Source organism: Nannospalax galili, unplaced genomic scaffold (assembly GCF_000622305.1).
Source record: "Nannospalax galili isolate Female #2095 unplaced genomic scaffold, S.galili_v1.0 scaffold956, whole genome shotgun sequence".
NCBI lineage: Eukaryota > Metazoa > Chordata > Mammalia > Rodentia > Spalacidae > Nannospalax > Nannospalax galili.
In genome coordinates, this window is record NW_008337440.1 from 666566 (window position 1) to 687521 (window position 20956).

The 20956-nt window shown below is 37.4% G+C and overlaps 1 protein-coding gene across 1 annotated transcript in view; it reads right to left on the reverse strand.

The window, feature by feature from the left end:
- The window catches only part of Fsip2 (fibrous sheath interacting protein 2), a 100023-nt gene that overhangs the window by 74531 nt on the left and 4536 nt on the right, over positions 1-20956 (reverse strand). Inside the window, exons 4-7 of the mRNA XM_008832589.1 lie at positions 20675-20764; positions 19452-19591; positions 18249-18390; positions 17052-17162 (exon numbers count right to left, since the gene is read on the reverse strand). Coding sequence (XP_008830811.1) covers positions 17052-17162; positions 18249-18390; positions 19452-19591; positions 20675-20764 — 483 coding nt within the window. The remainder of the gene's footprint in view (positions 1-17051; positions 17163-18248; positions 18391-19451; positions 19592-20674; positions 20765-20956) is intronic.

A 20956-nucleotide genomic window follows, 5' to 3' on the forward strand; every position in this document is an offset into this window, starting at 1 on the left:
TGGCATTCTTCTTGGTACCCCAGACCTCTGGACTACCCTCTTGGCCCAGACTCTTCACTGCTTCCTGATCCTTTGTATCCAGACTAACCAATTCCTCAGTCCAGTCCCCTGGTGCCCTCAAAGCCTGTTCCCTCCCCCACCTCACCTTTGCATACCTGAGACCAGCCTTCATCCCTGGCTGTCCCACCCCATAATCTGCCAGGGATTCCTGAGGCCACTGTCCTTAATGGGTAAGTTTGACCCTGCCCACTGTGACTCCACTCCCACAACCTCATCCACCCTCACAGCTCCCACATCCAGTCTCCCCTCCTAGCATGGGCACTGGCCCATACAAAGGAATGCCCAGCAGAATCACAGCTGATTCATCAATGCAAACTTTTAAAGCCAGAAGAGCCTGGACCAAGGTATTTCCATTTCTACATGACAATAGATGCCAGCCTAGAATATTTTACCCAGGAAAAATGTCTATTATAGTTGAGGGGGAAAGAAAAATCTTCCATGACACAAATAGTCTGAAAGAATACATGTCCACAAAACCAGCCCTTCAAAGAATACTTGAAGCAATACAGAGAGTGGAGAGAGAAACAACTACACCCCAGGGGCAATGAAGGAAAAATAAAAGTATAACCAAGGAAACACAAAATTAGACAGAGAACACAAACAACAGTCAAAATGACAGCAACCAATACACATCTTTCAATAATAATCTTAAATATCAATGGACTGAACTCCCCAGTCAAAAGACACAGGCTAAGTGAATGGATTAAGAAACAAAATCCATCTTTTTGCTGTCTATAAGAAACCCATCTCACCTTCAGGGACAGACACTACCTTAAGCTAAAAGGATGGAAAAGAATATTCCAAGAAAATGGCACTAAGAAACAAGCAGGGGTTGCAATTTTAATATCTGACAAAATAGACTTCAAATTAAAACTAATCAGAAGAGATAAGGAGGGTTGCTTCATTTTGATCAAAGGAACAGTTAAGCAAGAAGACATTACAATCTTTAATGTATATGCACCAAACTCTGGTGCACCCAAATTCATAAAAACAACATTACAGGACTTTAAGACACAGATAAACCCCAACTCAGTAATAGTAGGGGACTACAATACCCCGTCTCAATTAGACAGGTCAACTGGACAAAGAATAAAGAGAGAGATGTTTGAATTAAAGGATACCATACATCAAATGGACCTGACACACATCTTTTGAATATTCCACCCAAGCACCAAAGAATATATTTTCTACTCAGAACCCCATGGAACTTTTTCAAAAATTGACCACATAATGGGCCACAAAACAAACCTCAACAAATATAAAAACAATGAAATAATTCCATGCATTGTATTGGACCACAATGCAATAAAGCTCAAAATCAACACTGGACAAAGCCCTAGTCACTACATGAACTCATGGCAATTGAACAATACACTTCTAAACAATTATTAGGTCAAAGAGATATTAAGAAAGAAAGAAAAGAATTCCTGGAATTTAAAGAAAAGGATAATACAACACAATACAACCTCTGGGACACATAAAAAGCAGTCCTAAGAGGGAAGTTTATAGCTCTACATGCCTACATTAGAAAATTAGAGCCTAAATGAATGACCTAACACTGCAACTCAAGACACTGGAAAGGCAAGAACAAATGAAACCCAACCCCAGGAGAAGAGAAGTAACAAAAATCAGAGCAGAAATTAATGAAATGGAAAGAAAGAAAATAATACAAAGAATCAATGAATCTAAGAGCTGGTTCTTTGAAAAGCTAAACAAGATAGACAGACCCTTAGCCCAGTTAACCAAAAGAAAGAGCAAATCCAAATCAACAAAATCAGAGATGAAAGGGGAAATATCACAAAAGACACCCAAAATACCCAGACCATTACAAGGGAATAGTTTACAAACCTATACACTACAATATCTGAAAATCTAAAAGAAATGGATGGATATCTAAAATCAAGGGTACTACCAAAGTTATACCAAGAAGAGATCAACAGTTTAAACAGACACATAACATATAGGCAAATTGAAACAGTAATACAAAGCCTCCCAGCTAATAAAGGCCCAGGCCCAGATGGATTTACAGCAGAATTCTATCAGACATTTAAAGAAGAGCTCCAATCAATACTACTTAAATTATTCAAAACCATAGAAACACAGAGAGAACTCCCAAGTTCCTTCTTTGAAGTCAGCATCATTCTAATACCCAAACTGGGTAAAGACACAAGCAAAAAAGAAAACTATAGACCCATATCCTTATTGAACATAGATGCAAAAAGGCACAAGAAATTCTTGCAAACTGTACACACACACACACACACACACACACACACACATCAAAAAGATCATTCACCATGATCAAGTAGGCTTTATCCCAGAGATGCAGGGATGGTTCAATATATGTGAGTCAATAAGTGTCATAAATCATATATATGGGCTCAAAGACAAGAACCACATGGTCATCTCAATAGATGCAGAGAAGGCCTTTGACAAAATTCAATATGTGTTTATGATCAAAGTCCTGGGGGGAATTGGACTGTAGGGAACATACCTCAACATAATTAAAGTCATATATAACAAGCCCACAGCCAACATTATTCTAAATGGATGATCGGGATTCCCATTAAAATCAGGAGCCAGAAAAGGATGTCCACTGTCTCCACTCTTTTTTGACATAGTGTTTGAAACTCTTGCTAGAGCAATAAGACAGGAGAAGGAAATTAAAGCAATACTAATTGGAAAAGAAGATGTCAAATTATCACTTTTTGCAGATGATATGATATTATACCTAAGAGATCCCAAAAGTTTCACCAGAAAACTCTTAGAACTGATTAACACTTTCAGTATAGTGGTAAGTTATAAATATCTGTAATTTTTATATACCAATAACAAGCAATTGGAGAAAGAATACAGGGAAATCCTCCCATTCACAATTGCTGCAAAAAATATTTTATAATAAATCTGACCAAAAACACCAAAGATCTCTACAATGAAAAATTTAAATCATTAAAGAAAGAGATTGAGGAAGACACTAGGAGATGGAAGGACCTCCCATGATCATGGACTGGAAGAAATAATACTGTGAAAATGATGATCCCACCAAAAGCAATATATAAATTAAATGCAATCCCAATCAAAACCCCCATGACATACCTCACAGAATTAGAGAAAAACATCCTTAAATTCATATGGAAGCACAAAATACCCTGGATAGTCAAAGCAACCCTGAGCATAAAGAGCAATGTTGGAGGATTACTATACCAGATCTCAAAGTATACTACAGAGCTATAGTCATAAAAACAGCATGGTAGTGGCACAAAAATAGGCATGGGCCCTAGATCAATGGAACATCATTGAAGATCCAAACCCTAATACATGCAATATCAGCCACCTGTATTTGACAAAGGTACCAAGAACACACAGGGAGGAAAGACAGCATGTTCAGCAAATGGTGCTGGCAAAATTGAATCTCCACCTGTAGAAGAATGAAATTAGATCCTTATCTTTCACCTTGCACAAAAGTCAACTCCAAATGGATCAAAGACCTCAATGTGAAACTAGAAACCCTGAAACTATTAGAAGAAAATATTGGCAGTAACTTACAAGATATAGGTGTAGGAAAGGATTTTCTAAATCAGACAGAAGCTGCTCAGGAATTAAGTTCAGCAATCAACAAGTGGGACCTTGTTAAACTAAAAATCTTCTGTACAGCAAAAGAAACAATTTAAAAAGTGAAGAGAAAACACAGTGAATGGGAAAAAAAAATCTTCACCAGTCACATATCTGACAGAGGTTTAACATCCAGAATATATAAAGAACTCAAAAAACAAAGAATCAAGAAACCAGATGTACTAATGAAAAGATGGGCTAAGATCTAAACAGAGAGTTCTAGAGTTCTCAAAGGAAGAAATAAAGATGGCTAAGAAACATCTCAAAAAGTGTTCAACGTCATTAGTAATTAGGGAAATGCAAATTAAAACCACCCTAAGGTATCACTTTACCCCAATCACACTGCCTAGGATCAAGAGAACAAATGATATCAAATGCTGGTGAGGATTTAGAGAAAGGGGAACAATCATTCACTGCTGGTGTGATTGCAAACTTGTGCAACCTCTATGGAAAACAGCATAGAGAACTCTTAAAAAATTTAAAATGAACCTACCATATGGCCCGGTTATACCATTCCTTGGCATATTCCCAAAGGACTCATCCTATTGTAGAGACACTTGTAAAACCATGTTTGTTGCTGCTCTTTTCACAATAGCTAAGAGATGGGAGCAACCTAAGTGCTCCTCAACTGATGAATGGTTAACAAAAACGTGGTATATTTACACAATGGAGTTCTATTCAGCAGTAAAGAAAGATGAAGTATTGAAATTTGCAGGTAAATGGATCAATCTAGAAACTGTTATACTAAGTGAAGTAATACAGACTCAGAAAAACAAACCTAAACATAGTCACAATTGGGCTTTTTGATGGTTGTGCTCATTCATTGAAGGAGTACCAAGCAGGGTCACTGGACCCTCACCTGAGTATCCAGCCACTCTTCCCAGCCAACTGTATGTAATTTGGCCCTAACCACACATGGTCTCCCTGATTTGGGCAGGGCTAAAGTATACAATGGGGGAAGGCTAGGAAGAGAAGGCATGACCCATGCTTGGTAAAGGCTTTCCAGTGTGCATACCCTCAGGTCATACATACACCTCAGAAACTCCTCAGTTATCTCAGAAAGTAAGATCAATAAATTCATTGGTTCCCCAGTAAAACTTTAATCAAACATTGGATTGATGGTAGAAACTTAAAGGGGAATAAGTATTGCTTAGCATCCCTAGGAAAAGAAGTCTTATAACAGATGGAAAATTTATTTGTTAATGATATTATGTCTCATAATTATTTTTTAAAATATTTTATTACTTTTATTTTATGTGTATGAGTGAATTGCCTGCATGTGAGTGCATCCGTGTTGTGCAAAGCCAAGGAGGTCAAAAGAGGGCTTTGGAGTCCCCTGGAACTGGAGTTAAGGATGCTATCAAAATACCTGAAAGTAAATCCTGAATCTATCACTCTAGAGTCCAGCCTTGGAAGACAAAAGAAAAATGAGGAGGAACCCAATAGAAGGATGCTTTTGGAAGCCCTTGTCAAGAAATTCCAATGGGTTCTCATGTGAACATTTGAAAATTTCCCTTTTCTGACTTTCTTTTTTAGTTCCCTGTCTAGAACTTGTAATGCTAATTACTCCTGCCTTTACTTCTCCTTCACATCTCCTATTCATGATTCAAAGACTTTCTTTTTCCTTTAGAGACAAGAGTTATGCAATTTTGGAGTCTTTTAGATAGACTCACTGAAGGGGTACTCCAGTTGCCTCACTCTGCGTCCCTGTTCAGTATGGAAGAAACCAGAGAGGTCGGCATCCCTATTCCCTATTGGCAATTTGGGTAACCTCTTCAGAGGATGGTGTGAAAGAATAGGAGGTAGAAATTGGCTAGGCAGTTAAGGTAAAAAGACTCCAAAGAAAAGTAGCCAGTTTCTTGGCTAAAAATCAAACTGTCCTTGGGCCTCTTAGCAACACACTCTATTCCAAAGGCCAAAATGTAAAAGTATTTGGGAGCTTGTATCTAATCCTTAAAAGATTTTCGGGTTACCTCCTCAGAGGGGGAAATGTTAGAGTAGCCAAAAGCCCCATAAAAATAAATAAATCAAGAAGAAGAAAGAGTACATGAAATTATCAGAAAAAAAGTGACAGGGAGATATGGGAGGAGTTGGAGGGGAGGGAGTGGGCATGGATTTGACCAAAACACTTTATATGCATGTATAAAATTCTCAATTATTAATTAAAAAATGAAAACATAAAGGGATAGATGGCCACAGTGTCCGATGGTAAACACTTAAATTTAAGGCTGAAAAAAATATATATGCTATTCTGTATATGGAAAGTAAAATCGAAGGGCACAGGTACAAGTGAACACTAATTAAAATAAATAATTGCTTTGGTGTCAACTTGACACACAAACACATCACTATTAAAACACAACCTTTCCAATTCTTGTCCCCAAGATATGATGTTAACATTAATATCACAACATAAGACAGTATAACCTTAAAAGCCCCACAGTCCTTAAAAAATCCAAACACTTAAAAGTCCATAGTCTCTTGTAAAAGTCTCTTATCTCTGGGTGGGCTTCTGTAAAATCCAAAACAAGTACTGTCTTATTTCAAAGGGAAGAATCAGGCACACCTAAGCAAAACCAAAGCCCAGCAAAGTAACTCAACACTGGACATCTGGGATTCACTCACAATCTTCTGGGCTCCAAAGGGTTTTGGCAGCTCTACTTCTCTTACTCTGCCATCCACAGCACACACAGCTCACCTCACAGACCCATGCTAGCTCCATTCCATACTTACTGCTGTCCTTGGTGGTTGTCCCAAGGTCTCAGCATCTCCAAAAAGCTGGGGTCTCCACTGAAACTGAGGCTACACCTTCACCAATGGCCTCTTCTTGCCTCTTGGTGTACAAAGGCCTCAGATTCTCTCCAGGACCCCTTCAATCCTGGGGTCTTCACTGCAACTGAAGCTGCACTTTCATCTATGACCTTTCCTGGCCTCTCAGAGTGCCAAGCCTCAGCTGCTTTCTGTGACCCCTTCATGCTTTCAACACCAGAACCATGCAGGAGACTCTTACATATTACCAAGTCCTGTATCCAGCTTGAGATAGAGGTGAGGGTTCCTCTGTGTGCTGACCCCAAGGAAATACCTCCCAGAAGACTTCACCACAGTGATGCTGGTCTCTTGTTACTTACAGCTGATTTTTCAGCCCCAGCTAACCAGCATCAATTGTCCCAGTGAAGCAAAGATTTTACCTCAGGTTCTGGTCTGTTCTTAATCACAGCTGATTCTTCAGCCCGAGCTGACCAGAACCCACAGATTCTCAATTTAAAATCTCACACAAACAGCCCTAATATTCTCTGCTTCCCTTTGAAGCTTCATAAACCAGGCCTCCATCGTTCACAACTCTTTCAACATAACTGTTCCAAGCTCCACATGAACAAACTCTAAGCATGCAATGGCTTTTCCAGCCCAAAGTTCCAAACGCTTCCACAGTCCTCCTAAAAACACCAAGGTGAGGTCTGTCACAGCAATATCCCACTCTGGTACCAATTTCTGTCCTAGTTTCTTTCTCCATTGATGTAACAAAACATTCTGACCAATACCAACTTGGGAAGGAAAGGGTTTATTTAGCTTACATCTTCTGGGCCACAAGTCATCCGGGAGCCCAAGGTAGGAACTCAGGGCAGGAACCTGGAGGCAGGAGCTGGAGCACAGGCCATGGAGGAACACTGCTTACTGGCTTGCTCCCCTGGCCCATGTTCAACCTGGTTTCTTATAAAACAGAGGCCCACTTGCCCAGGGGTGGCACCACCCACAGTGGGCTGGACCCTCCCACATCATTCAACAATCAAGAAGGTGCCCCATGGACGTGGCCACAGGCCAGTCCAATGACAGTAATTACCTAATTGAGGCTCCCTCGACCCAGGTGTGTCTAGTTGACACCAAAGCCATCTAGCACAGATGATGAGTAGTAACTATGTAATATAATTGTCATCATCAGAGGAAGAATAGGAAGAATCTTAACCAAATAGGGAAAACAGCACAAATTACAAATCATGAATATGGAAAAATCAGCAAATGAGCTTGTTTCATTTGTATGTATAATATTAAAATAATTTCTCTCTTATGTCACAGGCTGGGTAAATGATGAAATAACAGAAAGCACATTTTTTAATATAATATTGCAAATTTATTGGATTAAGTTTTCAAAAATATTTACTTATCCTCTTAATATCTATAAGCTGTGCAGTGAAATCATGTATCTTTTCTCCTGTATTGAGTACATTAAATTGGGTGGGGGGCAATAATGGTAGGTGTGGATAGGGGAGGGGATTCAAATACTATCAAATTACATTGTGTCAAAATTGCAAATAAAAATTTAAACAAACAAAAAGTACAAGAAGCACATAAAACACCAAATAGACAAGATCAGAAAAGAAACTCTCCATAGCACATCATAGTAAAAACACTAAACATTCAGAACAAAGAGAATACTGAAAGCTGCAAAAGAAAAACAACAGATCACATCACGAAGGAAAACCCATTAGAATGGCAACTGACTTTTCAGTGAAAACCATGAAAGCTAGAAGAGCCGGGACTAAAGTGTTCCCAGTTCTAAATGAGCACAGATGCCAACCCAGATTAATTTACCCAGCCAAAAGGTCTATTATAGTCAAAGGGGAAGAAAAATCTTCCATGATATAAATAGGCTGAAAGAATTCATGTCCACAAAACCAGCCCTTCAGAGAATTCTTGAAGCAATACAAAGAGCTGAAGAAAGGAACGGGGTAGCAGAAAGAAACTAAATGAAGGCATAACTGTCGAAACACACAGACCAAGAGTGCAAATAGAAATCAAAATGACAGGAATCAATACACATCTTTCATTAATAACTTTAAATATCAATGGACTGAAACACCCATCAAAAGACACAGACAAGTTGAATGGATTAAGAGACAAAACCCATCTTATTGTTGTCTGCAAGAAACCCATCTCACTTTCAAGGACAGGTACTACATTTAGGTAAAAGGATGGAAAAAATATTCTAAGAGAAAGATGCTAAGAAAAAAGCAGGTGTTGCAATTCTAATATCTGACAAAATATACTTCAGACTAAAACTACTCAGAAGAGATAAAGAGGGTCACTTCATTCGGATCAAAGGAAGAATTCATCAAGAAGATATTACAATCATGACCATATATTAAGACCCAGATTAATCCCAACTCATTAATAGTAGGGGACTTCAATACTCCATTGTCTCCATTAGATACATTAACAGGACAGAGAATAAACAAAGAGACATGAAATTAAATACCATACATAAAATGGACCTAACAGACCTCTACCCAATATTCCACCCAAGCACCAAAGAATACGCTTTCTGTTCAGCACCCCTTGGATCTTTCTCCAAAATTGAGCACATATTGGGGCACAAAACAAGCCTCAAAAAATACAAAAAGATTGAAATAATTCCATACAGTCTATCAGACCACAATGCAATAAAGGTTAAAATCAACACTGGAAGAAACCCTAGTAACTACATGAACACATGGAGATTAAATAACACACTCCTGAATGACGAGTGGCTCAAAGGAGAAATCAAGAAATAAAAGTATTCTTGGAACTAAATGAAAAGCACAATACAATGCAACAAAATCTCTGGGACACATTGAAAGCAGTCCTTAGAGGGAAGTGTGTAGCTCTAAGTGCCTACATTAAAAAATCAGAAAGAGGTGCTGGAAAGGTGGCTCAGCAGTTAAGAACACTGGTTGTTCTTGCAGAAGACCGGTTTCAAATCCCAGCACCACATGGCAGCTAACAACTGTCCGTAACTCCAGTTCCAGGGCATCCGACAGGCTTTTCTGTCTTCCCTAGGCATTGCATGACACAAGTGCACTTACCTACATGCAGGCCATACACGCATAAACATAAATTTAAATTAATAAAATTTTTTTAAAGATCAGAAAGAACAAAAACAAATGACTTAACATTGCAACTCAAGACACTTGAAAAGCAACAGTAAATGAAATGCAAACCCAGCAGACAAGAAGAAATAACAAAAATCAGAGCAGAAGTTAATGAAATAGAAACAAAGAAAACAATACAAAGAATCAATGAATCCAAGAGCTGGTTCTTTGAAAAGATAAACAAGATTGACAGACTTCTAGCCCAGTTAACCAAAAGAAAGAAAGAGAGCTTCCAAATCAACAAAATCAGAGATTAAAGGAGAAACATCACAACAGACATCAAAAAGATCCAGAACATTATAAGGGAATACTTTAGAAACCTATACATTGCTAATTTGAAAACCTAAAAAAATCATGAGAGTCACTAAAACTAAACCAAGAAGAGATCAACAGCTCAAACAGACCCATAACACATAAGGAAACTGAAACAGTAATACAAAATCTCCCAGCTGAAGAAAGCCCAGGACCAGATAGATTTACAGGAGATTTCTACCAGACATTTAAAGAAGATCTATACTTAATTACTATTTAATTTATTCAAAAAGATAGATACAGGGAGAACTTCCAAATTGCTTCTATGAGGCCAGCATTATTCTAATACCAAAACCAGAAAAAGATATAACCAGAAAAGAAAACTATAGCCCCATATCTTTAATGGACATAGATTAAAAAAAAAAAATTCTCGGGGGCTGGAGAGATGGGTCAGCAGTTAAGAACACTGACTGTTCTTGCAGAAGACCTGGGTTCAAATCCCAGCACCCACATGCAAGCTGTCTCTAACTCCAGTTCCGGGGGATCTGACAGCCTCTTCTGTCTTCCATGGACATTGCACGACCTGGATGTGCTCACTTATATGCAGACAATACACGCATACACATAAAAAAAATAATAAAAAAAAAGTTTAAAAAATTCTCAAGAAAATACTTGCAAACTGCATACAGACACACATTAAAAAGATCATTTACCATGATCAAGTTGGCTTTTTTCCAGAGAAGCAGGGATGATTCAATATACATAAGTCAATAAATGTCATAACTCATATAAATGGACTCAAAAATAAGAACCACATGGTCATCTCAATAGATGCAGAGAAGGCCTTTGACAAAATTCAACATGCATTTATGTTCAAAGTCCTAGAGAGAATTGGACTGGAGGGAACATACCTCAAGATAATTAAAGCTATATACAACAAACCCAGAGCCAACAACGTGCTAAATGGAGAAAAACTGGAAGCACTCCCATTAAACTAAGGAATCAGACAAGGCTGTCCGCGCCAGGTATGGGGCACGCGGGGATCTCGTGGCACCGGTCCCCTGCGCACACCTGGAGAGAGGGCGGGTCTGGCTGTGCACCGCGTCACTGTCCGCTGCTGAGGTGCTGAAGGTCTCGCGCTAGCGTGGCACAAGTCCCGGGCGCACAACTGGAAGGCCGGCGGGCCCCGCGGGCGCTTCTGCTCTGCGTTGCTGGCTCTCTGCTTCTCCGCTGCTTCTCTGCGTCCTCTGAGGCTTCTGCTACTGGGGCTTGCCCGGCTGAGTTCCGCCCTAATTTCACCCGTGTACTCTCTCTCTGAATTCGGGACCCGTCAGCTGCCAGGTCACGAGGAGAGGTACGAGGCGGCTAAAGCTAGGTTTCCGTGAGTCGATGACGGAAGGATATCGCTCCCCGGAGAGACTGGATCATAGGCAGTGAGACACAGGACTCAGCTTAACCCGTGTTACAGCTCTTTATTCAGTGACTCAGCTCGGCTCCAAGTCTCAGTGTTTCAGCTCCTAGCTCCTAGTGATCCAGCTCCAATATTGAGAGAAAACCAGGACATTTTATACCATGGGGGTACTGGTGAAAGCTTTAGCTGATAGGTACTTTTAGGATGCCCCATTTACATGTGGCAGTAAGCTCCTGCCAGACTGCCAGACTGCCAGAAAAATCACACAGGAAAGGCTGGCAATTTCCAGAGCCAGAGGCCATGTTTCTGTGATGGCTACTTATACTACTTCACAAACAGGGGTCCCCAACAGCTTTCCACTATCTCCACTCCTTTTTAACACAGTGCTTGAAACTCTTGCAAGAGTAGTAAGACAAGAGAAGGAAATTAAAGGAGTAATAATTGGAAAAGAAGAGATCAAATTATCCCTTTTTGCAGATGACATTATATCTAAGAGACACCAAAAAATGCATCAGAAAACTCCTAGAAATGAGTAACAGGTTCAGTAAAGTGTAGGTTACAAAATTAATCTACAAAAATCTGTAGCTTTCTGTATACCAATAACAAGCAATCAGAGAAAAGTACATGGAAACACTCCCATTTACAATAGCTGCAAAAAAGTAAAATATCTCAGAATAAACCTGACCAAAGACATTAAAGACCTTTACAATGAAACTTTTAAACCTTTAAATAAAGGGACTGAGGAAGACACCAGAAAATGGAAGAACTGCCCATGCTGATGGATTGGAAGAATTAATATTGTGAAAATGACCATCCTGCCAAAAGCTATTTATAGATTCAATGCAATGCCAATCAAAATCCCCATGACATTTTTCACAGAATTGGAAAAAAAATCCTAAGATTCATATGGAAGCACAAAAGACCTCAGGTAGCCTGAGCACTAAGAGCAATGCTGGGGCAATTACTTTATAAGATTTTAAACTATATTACAGAGCTATAGTCATAGAAACAACATTTTAGTGGCACAAAAATAGACCTGCAGATCAATGGAACAAAATTGAAGACCCAATATGAGTACATGCAATTTCAGCCACCTGATATTTGACAAAGGGGCCAAGAACATTCACTGGAGGAAAGACATCATATTCAGCAAATGGTGCTGGCAAAAATGGATCTCTGCCTACAGAATAATGAAACTTAACCCCTATTTTTCATCTTGGACAAAAGTCAACTCCAAATAGACTAAAGACCTCAATGTAAAGCCTGAAACTCTGAAACTATTAGAAGAAAACATTGGCAATAACCTACAAGGTAGAGATGTAGGAAAGGATTTTCTAAACTGTACATTAATTGCTCAGGAAATAAGGTCAGGAATCACCAAATGGGATCTCATTAAACTAAAACGCTTCTGTGCATCAAAAGAAGCAACCAAGGAAGTGAAGAGAAAACCCATAGAGTAGGAGAAAATCTTCACCAGCAACACATCTAACAGGTTTAACATCCAGAATATATAAAGAACTCAAAAATCAAAGAATCGAGAAAGCAAGTAACCCATTTAAAAGATGGGCTAAAGAAATGAACAGAGAGTTCTCAAAAGAAGAAACAAAGATGGCTAAAAAGCATCTTAAAAGGTGTCCAACCTCATTGGTAATTAGGGAAATGCAAATTAAAACCACTTTAAGATTTCATTTTGCCCCAGTCAGACTAGCTAAGATCAAGAGAATAAATGATACAAAATATTGGAGAAGATCTGGGGAAAGGGAAATGCTCATCCACTGCTGGTGGGATTGCAAACTTGTGCAACCCCTATGGAAAGCAGTGTGGAAAACCCTTAAAAAACTAAAAATGAACCTACATTTGACTCCTTGGCACACACCCAAAGAACTCATCCTATTGCAGAGAGACTTGTACATCCATTTTTGTTGATGCTCTTTTCACAATAGCTAAGAGATGGAAGCAACCTAAGTGTCTCCCAACTGATGAGTGGAAAATGAGAATGTGGTACATTTCCACACTGGAGTGTGCCAATGGAGATGGGAATATGAAGATGATTAAGATGTTTGAGACAGTCTGTATGAACTACACACAAAAAGAAAATCAACTAAAAAAAAAGAAAAGAGAAAAAGACAATAAAGTTATATGCTAGCATCTCTGTTGCAAAATTCTAAACACACTTTTGGCAATTTGTATATATCTATTCACAGGTACAAATTGTGTATATATTTATATGCATATATATGTGTATATATACATGACAATACAATCTGACCAAATGAACTGATTTAATAACCATTCATCAACCCAGATTGAATATTTAAGCATCAGTTTATGTTATACACTGTCCAAAGAACCATAAGAGGAAGGCCGTATGACAATTTGACAAGTCTACAAAACCATCAAAGAAAATATTTGACAACCTACAACATTGTTTCCTGATAAAACCACTTACAGTTTAATAATAGAAGAGTATTTTCTTAATGAAAAGTATTTATGAGAGACACACAGCTATAATAAAAGTAGTGCTCTACTTTGGAGATCAGTAATGTGAGACCAAGACAGCCACTATGTCTGTTTATAGTCAACATTACAGAGAAGATCTGCAATGTTGCAAGGCAAATAGATAATACATATTTATGTTGAAATATGGTGTGATAATATGTTTAATAGCAATTGACATTTAGAAAAATTTAGTTTAGATATATTCATTTTACCAATGCAATATACAAGATAAATGTAAAACTCAGTTATTTTTCTATTTACTATGATCAAATAATAAAAATTAAATTGATACAAATTCAATACCACAGAAATTATGAAATATATCATGATATACCCTTATAGATTGATTTGTAGACTGTCTCTTCATTTGACAAAGTGTCTTTAGCAATTTTCCATGTAAATAAATGTGAAGCTAAAAAAGGTACAATTTTAGGTATCTTGTTCTTGATAAACCTAGGTGTACAATTTACATAATTTAATTTATATTATACCACAATTTTGAGAAGATATGAAAATTTAAATATGTATTTTATCTTTCATTCTGGTTTTTTTTTTTTTTTTTTGGTCTTTTTGAGACAGGGTCTCTCTGTAGTCCCAGCTGTCCTGGAACTCACTATGTAGACCAGGCTGGCCTTGAACTCACAGAGACCCGCCTGTCTCTGCCTCCCGATTGCTGGGATTAAAGGTGTGCACCACCACGCCCGGCTCATTCAGTTTTACATGTACCTTTTAGTATAGTCTGAGGATCAGTACTGATGTTAACAAGCAAGCTTGGCTTATTCAAAATTATTGTAATTAAATTTTTTGTATTTATGTGTGTGTGTGTGTGTGTGTGTGCGCGCGCGCGTGCACTATATGTAGGTGTGCATGTGTGTGTACATATCTGTGTTTGGGAGTGCTTGTATGTATGTACCAAGGTGTGTGGAGGCCAGAATTTGATGTTCAGAATTCGTGTCTTCCTCAATCACTCTTCACCTATCTTTTAAAGACTCGGTCTCTCACTGAACTAGGAGCTCATCAGTTCAGATAGGCTGGCTGACCACTGAGCTTCAGGGTTTCAGCTGTCTCCATCCCACCTCCCCTCAATGTTGAGGCACAGATATGTGAAGTCATGCCCTGCTTTTAGGTGGGCACTGAAGATTTGAATTTAGATGCTTGCCTGCACAGGCCTTTCAGTGACAGCCATCTCCCTAAACTTTGCAAATAGTATTTTCTAATGTTCAGTGTTCCAACATTTTTTAAATGGAGTATCTCCTAAAGTTTGCCTACTTTTGCTGCAAGAAATCTCTAAGTGTATTCTGAGAACAATGAAATGCCCCGAGTTTCTAAATATTTTTTTCTTCATAGCAATCTCTATTCAAGGAGTTCTGGTCTGTATTAGCAGGGACTACTGTAGTGGAATCAAGTATGACCAGGGAATTGTGCTCATTAGACACCTACAATCATTTATTGAAGATAATAATTCCCCAAATGATACGGGAAGTTATGGAGATTAAATTAATGTAGACACAGATCTGGTTCATGAATCAGAAAAGCAAATATTACACAAGGGTCAAATGTGCCCAATTCATCTCATGAGGTAATGACTTTTGAAAATCTAGGCAAGATTTCTTTTTTTGTAGAAATTAATAAAACTGATTCTAAAGTTTGTGGCAATGCAAAGATATTACATTATTACAAACAACAAAAATATAGTAAACTTATATGACTAACATGGCTGATTCAACAGATTATTAAAAGTAAAATAACTGAAATAGTCTAATGTAGTAATAGTCAAAGAGCAGAAAATAGTAAAAAAAATGGGCCCACACAGATTATTTTGGACAGAGATGTGAAGAGCAAGATAAGTATATGATTTAAATTTATATATGTATATATATACCTATCCACAAGCTGGGTAACCTCTTCAGAGGATGGTGTGATAAGAATAGAAGGTAGGGGGCTGGAGAGATGTCTCAGCAGTTAAGAACACTGGTTGTTCTTGCAGAAGACCCGGGTTTGAATCCCAGCGCCCACATGGCAGCTAACAGCTGTCAGTTTGTAACTCCAGTCCCAGGGGATCCAACAGCCTCTTCTGACCTCCGTGGGCCTTGCACGACATGGGTGCACTTACCTACATGCAGGCAATACATGCATACACATAAAATAAAATAAATAAATAAAATTTAAAAAAAACAAAAAATACACTTTTAGGATACTCCAGCAGAAATGTTAATGTTTAGTACATCGAAAATATTTTACTGTTTTCAGAAAATAATGATACTCTCAGAGATTTCTGAGAGAAACAAAAATAGGCCAAAGTTTAAGACAGATTTTCCAGTTTTAATACAACTATTGAAACATTAAACATTAGACAATTATTGATTATACTAAGCTCAAATAAGCCAAGCTTGCTATTCACATGAATAGTGCATCTCACACAACACTAACTGTAACATATAAAAAACACAACAAAAGATAAAATATCTACTTCAGTTTCCTACATTTTTACAAAGTTTCCATATAAGTTGCATACTACAATACAAATCTAACTACTAATCTTACTCTTAAGTTGTCAAGAAGAAACTGCCTAACAGGTAGAACTTCAGATCCATAGTCCTTGATATGGAAAGCCATTGCAGTTGTTTTATTAAAAGAAGATACATTCTACAAAATAATCTATAAGGTATAAAAACATGTATTTACTGATTGCAATAAACATTCACAGGAACACTGTACATTGTGCGTATATGTGACTGTGTCAGTAAGCAGGTAAAAGGAATATAACTGTCCATTTGTTCACCTTATTCTATTTTATACTCTAAATCACAATCCTGTGTACCGCTTAATTTAAAGAGTAACCCTTAAAAATTGTTGGAAAAAATTAAGAATTTTACCCAAATGTTTGGCTCTCAAAAAAAATCTTTTGATTATTTTATTTTTATAAGATCTAAAACTACAGCTTATAGTGAAAAGATGAATCCAGAAGTAGTTACATCAAATACTAAGCCAATTCTCTTCACACTGTAAAAATGTAACAGACACAAAATGTTAAGATGCTCCTACCAGGCACAATGGTCATGTAGTGGCAGTGGTACAGGATGATGTTCTCAGTTTCTCGGGAGACTAGGCAGGGGGTTCACTTGGGCCTGGGAGTTTAGGAACAGCCTGGGCAGTATATCAAAACTCAGTCTGAAAAAACCAAATCTAACTTTTAGTTTTGTATAATGAATATTATTTTGAATAATTGGCCACAAAATGATATTTACTATGAAAAACCTAGCTAGCAAGCTTCTGTTCAGACAACACAAGACAGACGTTGAAGCTCCTCTTACCCTTCGATCTCTCTCTTCTCTGGTTTTACGCCTTTGCTCCTCTACCCTCTGTTCTCTTTTGACATCTTCTCCGATCTTTGTCAGCAGCAACATCTCCTTCATCTTCCATTCCTAGAGACCACAATATTACCATGACACATATTTTTTCCCCACCACCAAGAAAAATTAGACATGTCAAGGGCCTAATAGACATCTGGCCAAACATATAGAAGTCATTAGAATGGGTTGTTCTTTTTTTTCAGCATTTTCTTTTTTTAAAAAATAGTTTATTTATAATTTTAATTTTATGTGTATGAACATATTTTCTGCATGTATGCAGGTGCACCTGTGTTGTAAAATGCCCACAGAGGTCATAAGAGGGTGTCGGATCCCCTGGAATTGGAGTTTATGGGCTGTTAGTTGCATGTGGGTTCTGGGAATTGAATCCTGGTCTTCTGTAAGAGCAGTCAGTGCTCGTAACCACTGAGCCATCTCTCCAGCCCCTAAAATAAGTTTTTCTTACTGCACTTGTATAAAGAAAGTAGGTATAGGGCCAGAGAGATGGCTGAGAGGATAAAGTTGCTTACCAAGCCAAATGACTTGCATTTGATTACCAGAACGATTCCCACAAGTCCTCTGACTTTCACACCCATGTTATGGCATGGCAAGTGCACAACCACATTTTTTTTAAATTAATGAATTTTTAAAAATTAGGTATGAGTAATTTACTAAAGATCAATTTTTAAAAAACTTATGTGTAAAAGTGTTTACCCTTCTTGTAGGTAGATGCACCACATTCATGCAATGCTTGCAGAAGCCAGAAGAGGGTATCAGATGCCCCAGAACTGGAGTTATGGACAACTGTGAGCTACCTTGTGGGTGCTGGGGACCAAACCAAGGGCCTCTGGCAGTGTTCTTAATCACTGTGCCATCTCTCCAGGCCCAAGATTAATGTTTTAAATGCTTCCTCTTTACATTCACATCTAATTGGGAGTTAAACAATGTTCAATAACTTACAGTGACTTCTAAAAACAACACTTGATCTGTTCGGTACTTTGTGGTATTTGCCTCCATATTTTATACAGTAACTTGTGCATTATAACTGTGTAGACAAGGTTAGAACTGAAATGATGTCAAGCAATGTAATATAGCTAAAATTATTTAAAAATGGTAAAAGCGTACCCACTTTTTTCCTGAGTGTTTACATTTATCTCTTACCTCTTCAATTTTTCTGCAGAGACCAAGATTTTTCCGTGTGTGTTCCCACTGTCGTTTCTCTTCCCTGTCTATTTGGAGTAGGCATTGCTCTTCTGCTTTGTGATCAAGTTGTTCTAATTCCTTCCTTATCATATCCAAATACCTAAGTTAAAATTAAAGGTTACTGCAGGTGAACTAGGAACCTTTATCATATTCCAAATCATACCCCATTCTATTCGGCTTTTGAAACACAGAAATTTTAGTTAGTTGTTGTCTGTTCCAGCCATAGTCCTTCAGATTTACTTAGAATGTTTGGTTCATGTTAAACTCTTTTAAATATGTATTTTTTATCATGCTCAAAAATTGCTAGGCTATGAACAAGCTAGTTCAGTGTTTTGCACAGTGGGCATTGATATCTCGGTGGGTTTGGGACTACGGGTTTGCAAAGAATGTTGAGAAAAGAAGCCATGCCTCCAATGCATTTAATGAAGAACAGTAGATTTGAATTTTCTCAGAACAAGCACAAACTGGCATCTTTATAATTTACAGGTCTTAAAACAAAACTCTCATTTATGATCCAGTAAGTAGTTTGTCTTACGGCACTACCATGAAACAAAACCAAGAATAAATAAGTCAAATAACACACTTAAATCTCTTACCCCTAGTGAAGAAAAAAGAATGTAGTATCTTTTCACTTCCTAAAACATGAATTTAATAATGGAATGCTAGACAGTAAATATGACTAGGTAATATCTGAATAAATTGCAGTTTAGAGGCAATGAAAACATTTATATTTGCATCAGATATATTAAAACTCCAATTTTTGACCTGTACTAGTTTCTTATACTTACTGATGTGAGTCTTTAAAGGGGGATCATAAAAAAGTTGTTCTTTCTGGCATGTGCTAAAATAATTTCTCTCCTCATTCTATAGAAAGGATTTTGGATCTGATGTTTTCTTCAGTTATCAACTTGGCTTTTCTCTTGGTTACCAGGAAACCCAACCCCCCCGGAAGAAGTTTCCATTCTTAGCTTTAGCCCAAGATTTCTAATCCCTGTACCACAGTAATTTTTTTCCTTTCTCTTCCCACTGAGGAACATAGAGAAATTTAAACGGCATCTACTTAAAAAACAAGAAGTCAAAAAACAAAAAACAAAACAAAATAACAATCAAACAACAACAAAAAAAAAAACCCAAGAAGTCCTGCTCTAACTTGAATCTTACCTGTGCCTTAATAAAAGTTCCTGGTCTTTAACAAACTGGGTGTTGTCATGTAACAAACAATTCTGGAACTGGGTAACATGGGAACAATGCAGAAGTCGACTGTTTTCTTGCAGTTTATGTAGCTGTTTTATGATCATTTGCTATTTAAAAAAATTATATCAGAAATATGTGCTTTTATATTTCTCAGAAATAGTCATTCCAATTCTTATATTTTATTAGTGATAAATTATTTAACTGTATTTAAGTCTATTTTGAATTCATTGTAGATGTGGACAACTGAACTGAAATAAAGATGCCATTCTGAAAATAAATGCAAATATTTCATTTGTCCACTGAAGCTATAAGAATTAAATAAAAATATTGAAGAAAAACTATAGGCATAAAGATGGGGAGCAGGGGAAATGTACACACGTGGGGGGAGGGGAGAAAAAGAGAGACAGAGAGAGGAAAGGAAAGAGAGAAAGACAAAAGAGACAGACGGAGACAGAGAGGTGCATGCTATATACAACTTTGAGCCAAAAACCAAAAGGAAATCTCTGTCTATTACGAAGGCATCTATTTCTCTTTTATGGACTATATTTTTGTAAATGAATACAGGTGCATGTGTATGGGCACAAACACATAATTTACTTGGTCTTTTAGTATTACATAGGGTATTACAGATACTACAAAAGTAATTTTCTGTTTCTAAAACTGTTTTGGCTTTAGCTTCAGAATCTTGCTATTACAATAGACAGCTTGTATTAGTGCCAGCTAGTTGGAAGTAACATAATTATCTAGCAGGTTACTAAATTACTAGCTAGCATTGGTATACTGATATATGATCTAGTTCATTTTCCCTTTGGGGGCAAATGTTGCTGCTAAGTCTAATTACTGTTCATTCGTAAAAGTTTCATTTAGAATTATTTAATCAACAGTTAAACTTCAAAATATTATAAGAAAATTTCCACATGTAAATAAACATTTCAACTTTTTTTCTTAAAAAATAATTTATTTATTATTTTTATTTTATGTGTATGGGTGTATTGCCTGCATGTAGGTAAATGCACCCATGTAATGCAAAGCTTGCAGAGGACTGAAGAGGCTGACAGATCCCTTGGAACTGGCATTATGGACAGTTGTTAGCTGCCATATGGGTGCTGGGATTAGAACCTGGGTCTTCTGCAAGAACAACCAGTCCTCAACTTCTGTTTAAACAAGCCAATTTTAAATATTTAACATACCTGTTCTCTTAAATAGTTTCTTTCAAAGTCCAATTTTATGGTGGTAAGATATTGCCTGTATTTATTTAATTCCCTCAGGGTACATACAATCTAAAATAAAAACCCAAAACATACAAATATCTTAAATACATAGACTGAAAATTCATAGCAATTGCTATCCAGTGGGGTGGGGGGACAACAATCATATATAATTTAATAACATTTCGGAAATTATTAACAACTTCACAGGTAGTATCTCTTCATTTGTTAGGAAGAAATTTCTATTCCAAAAATAAAACTTTA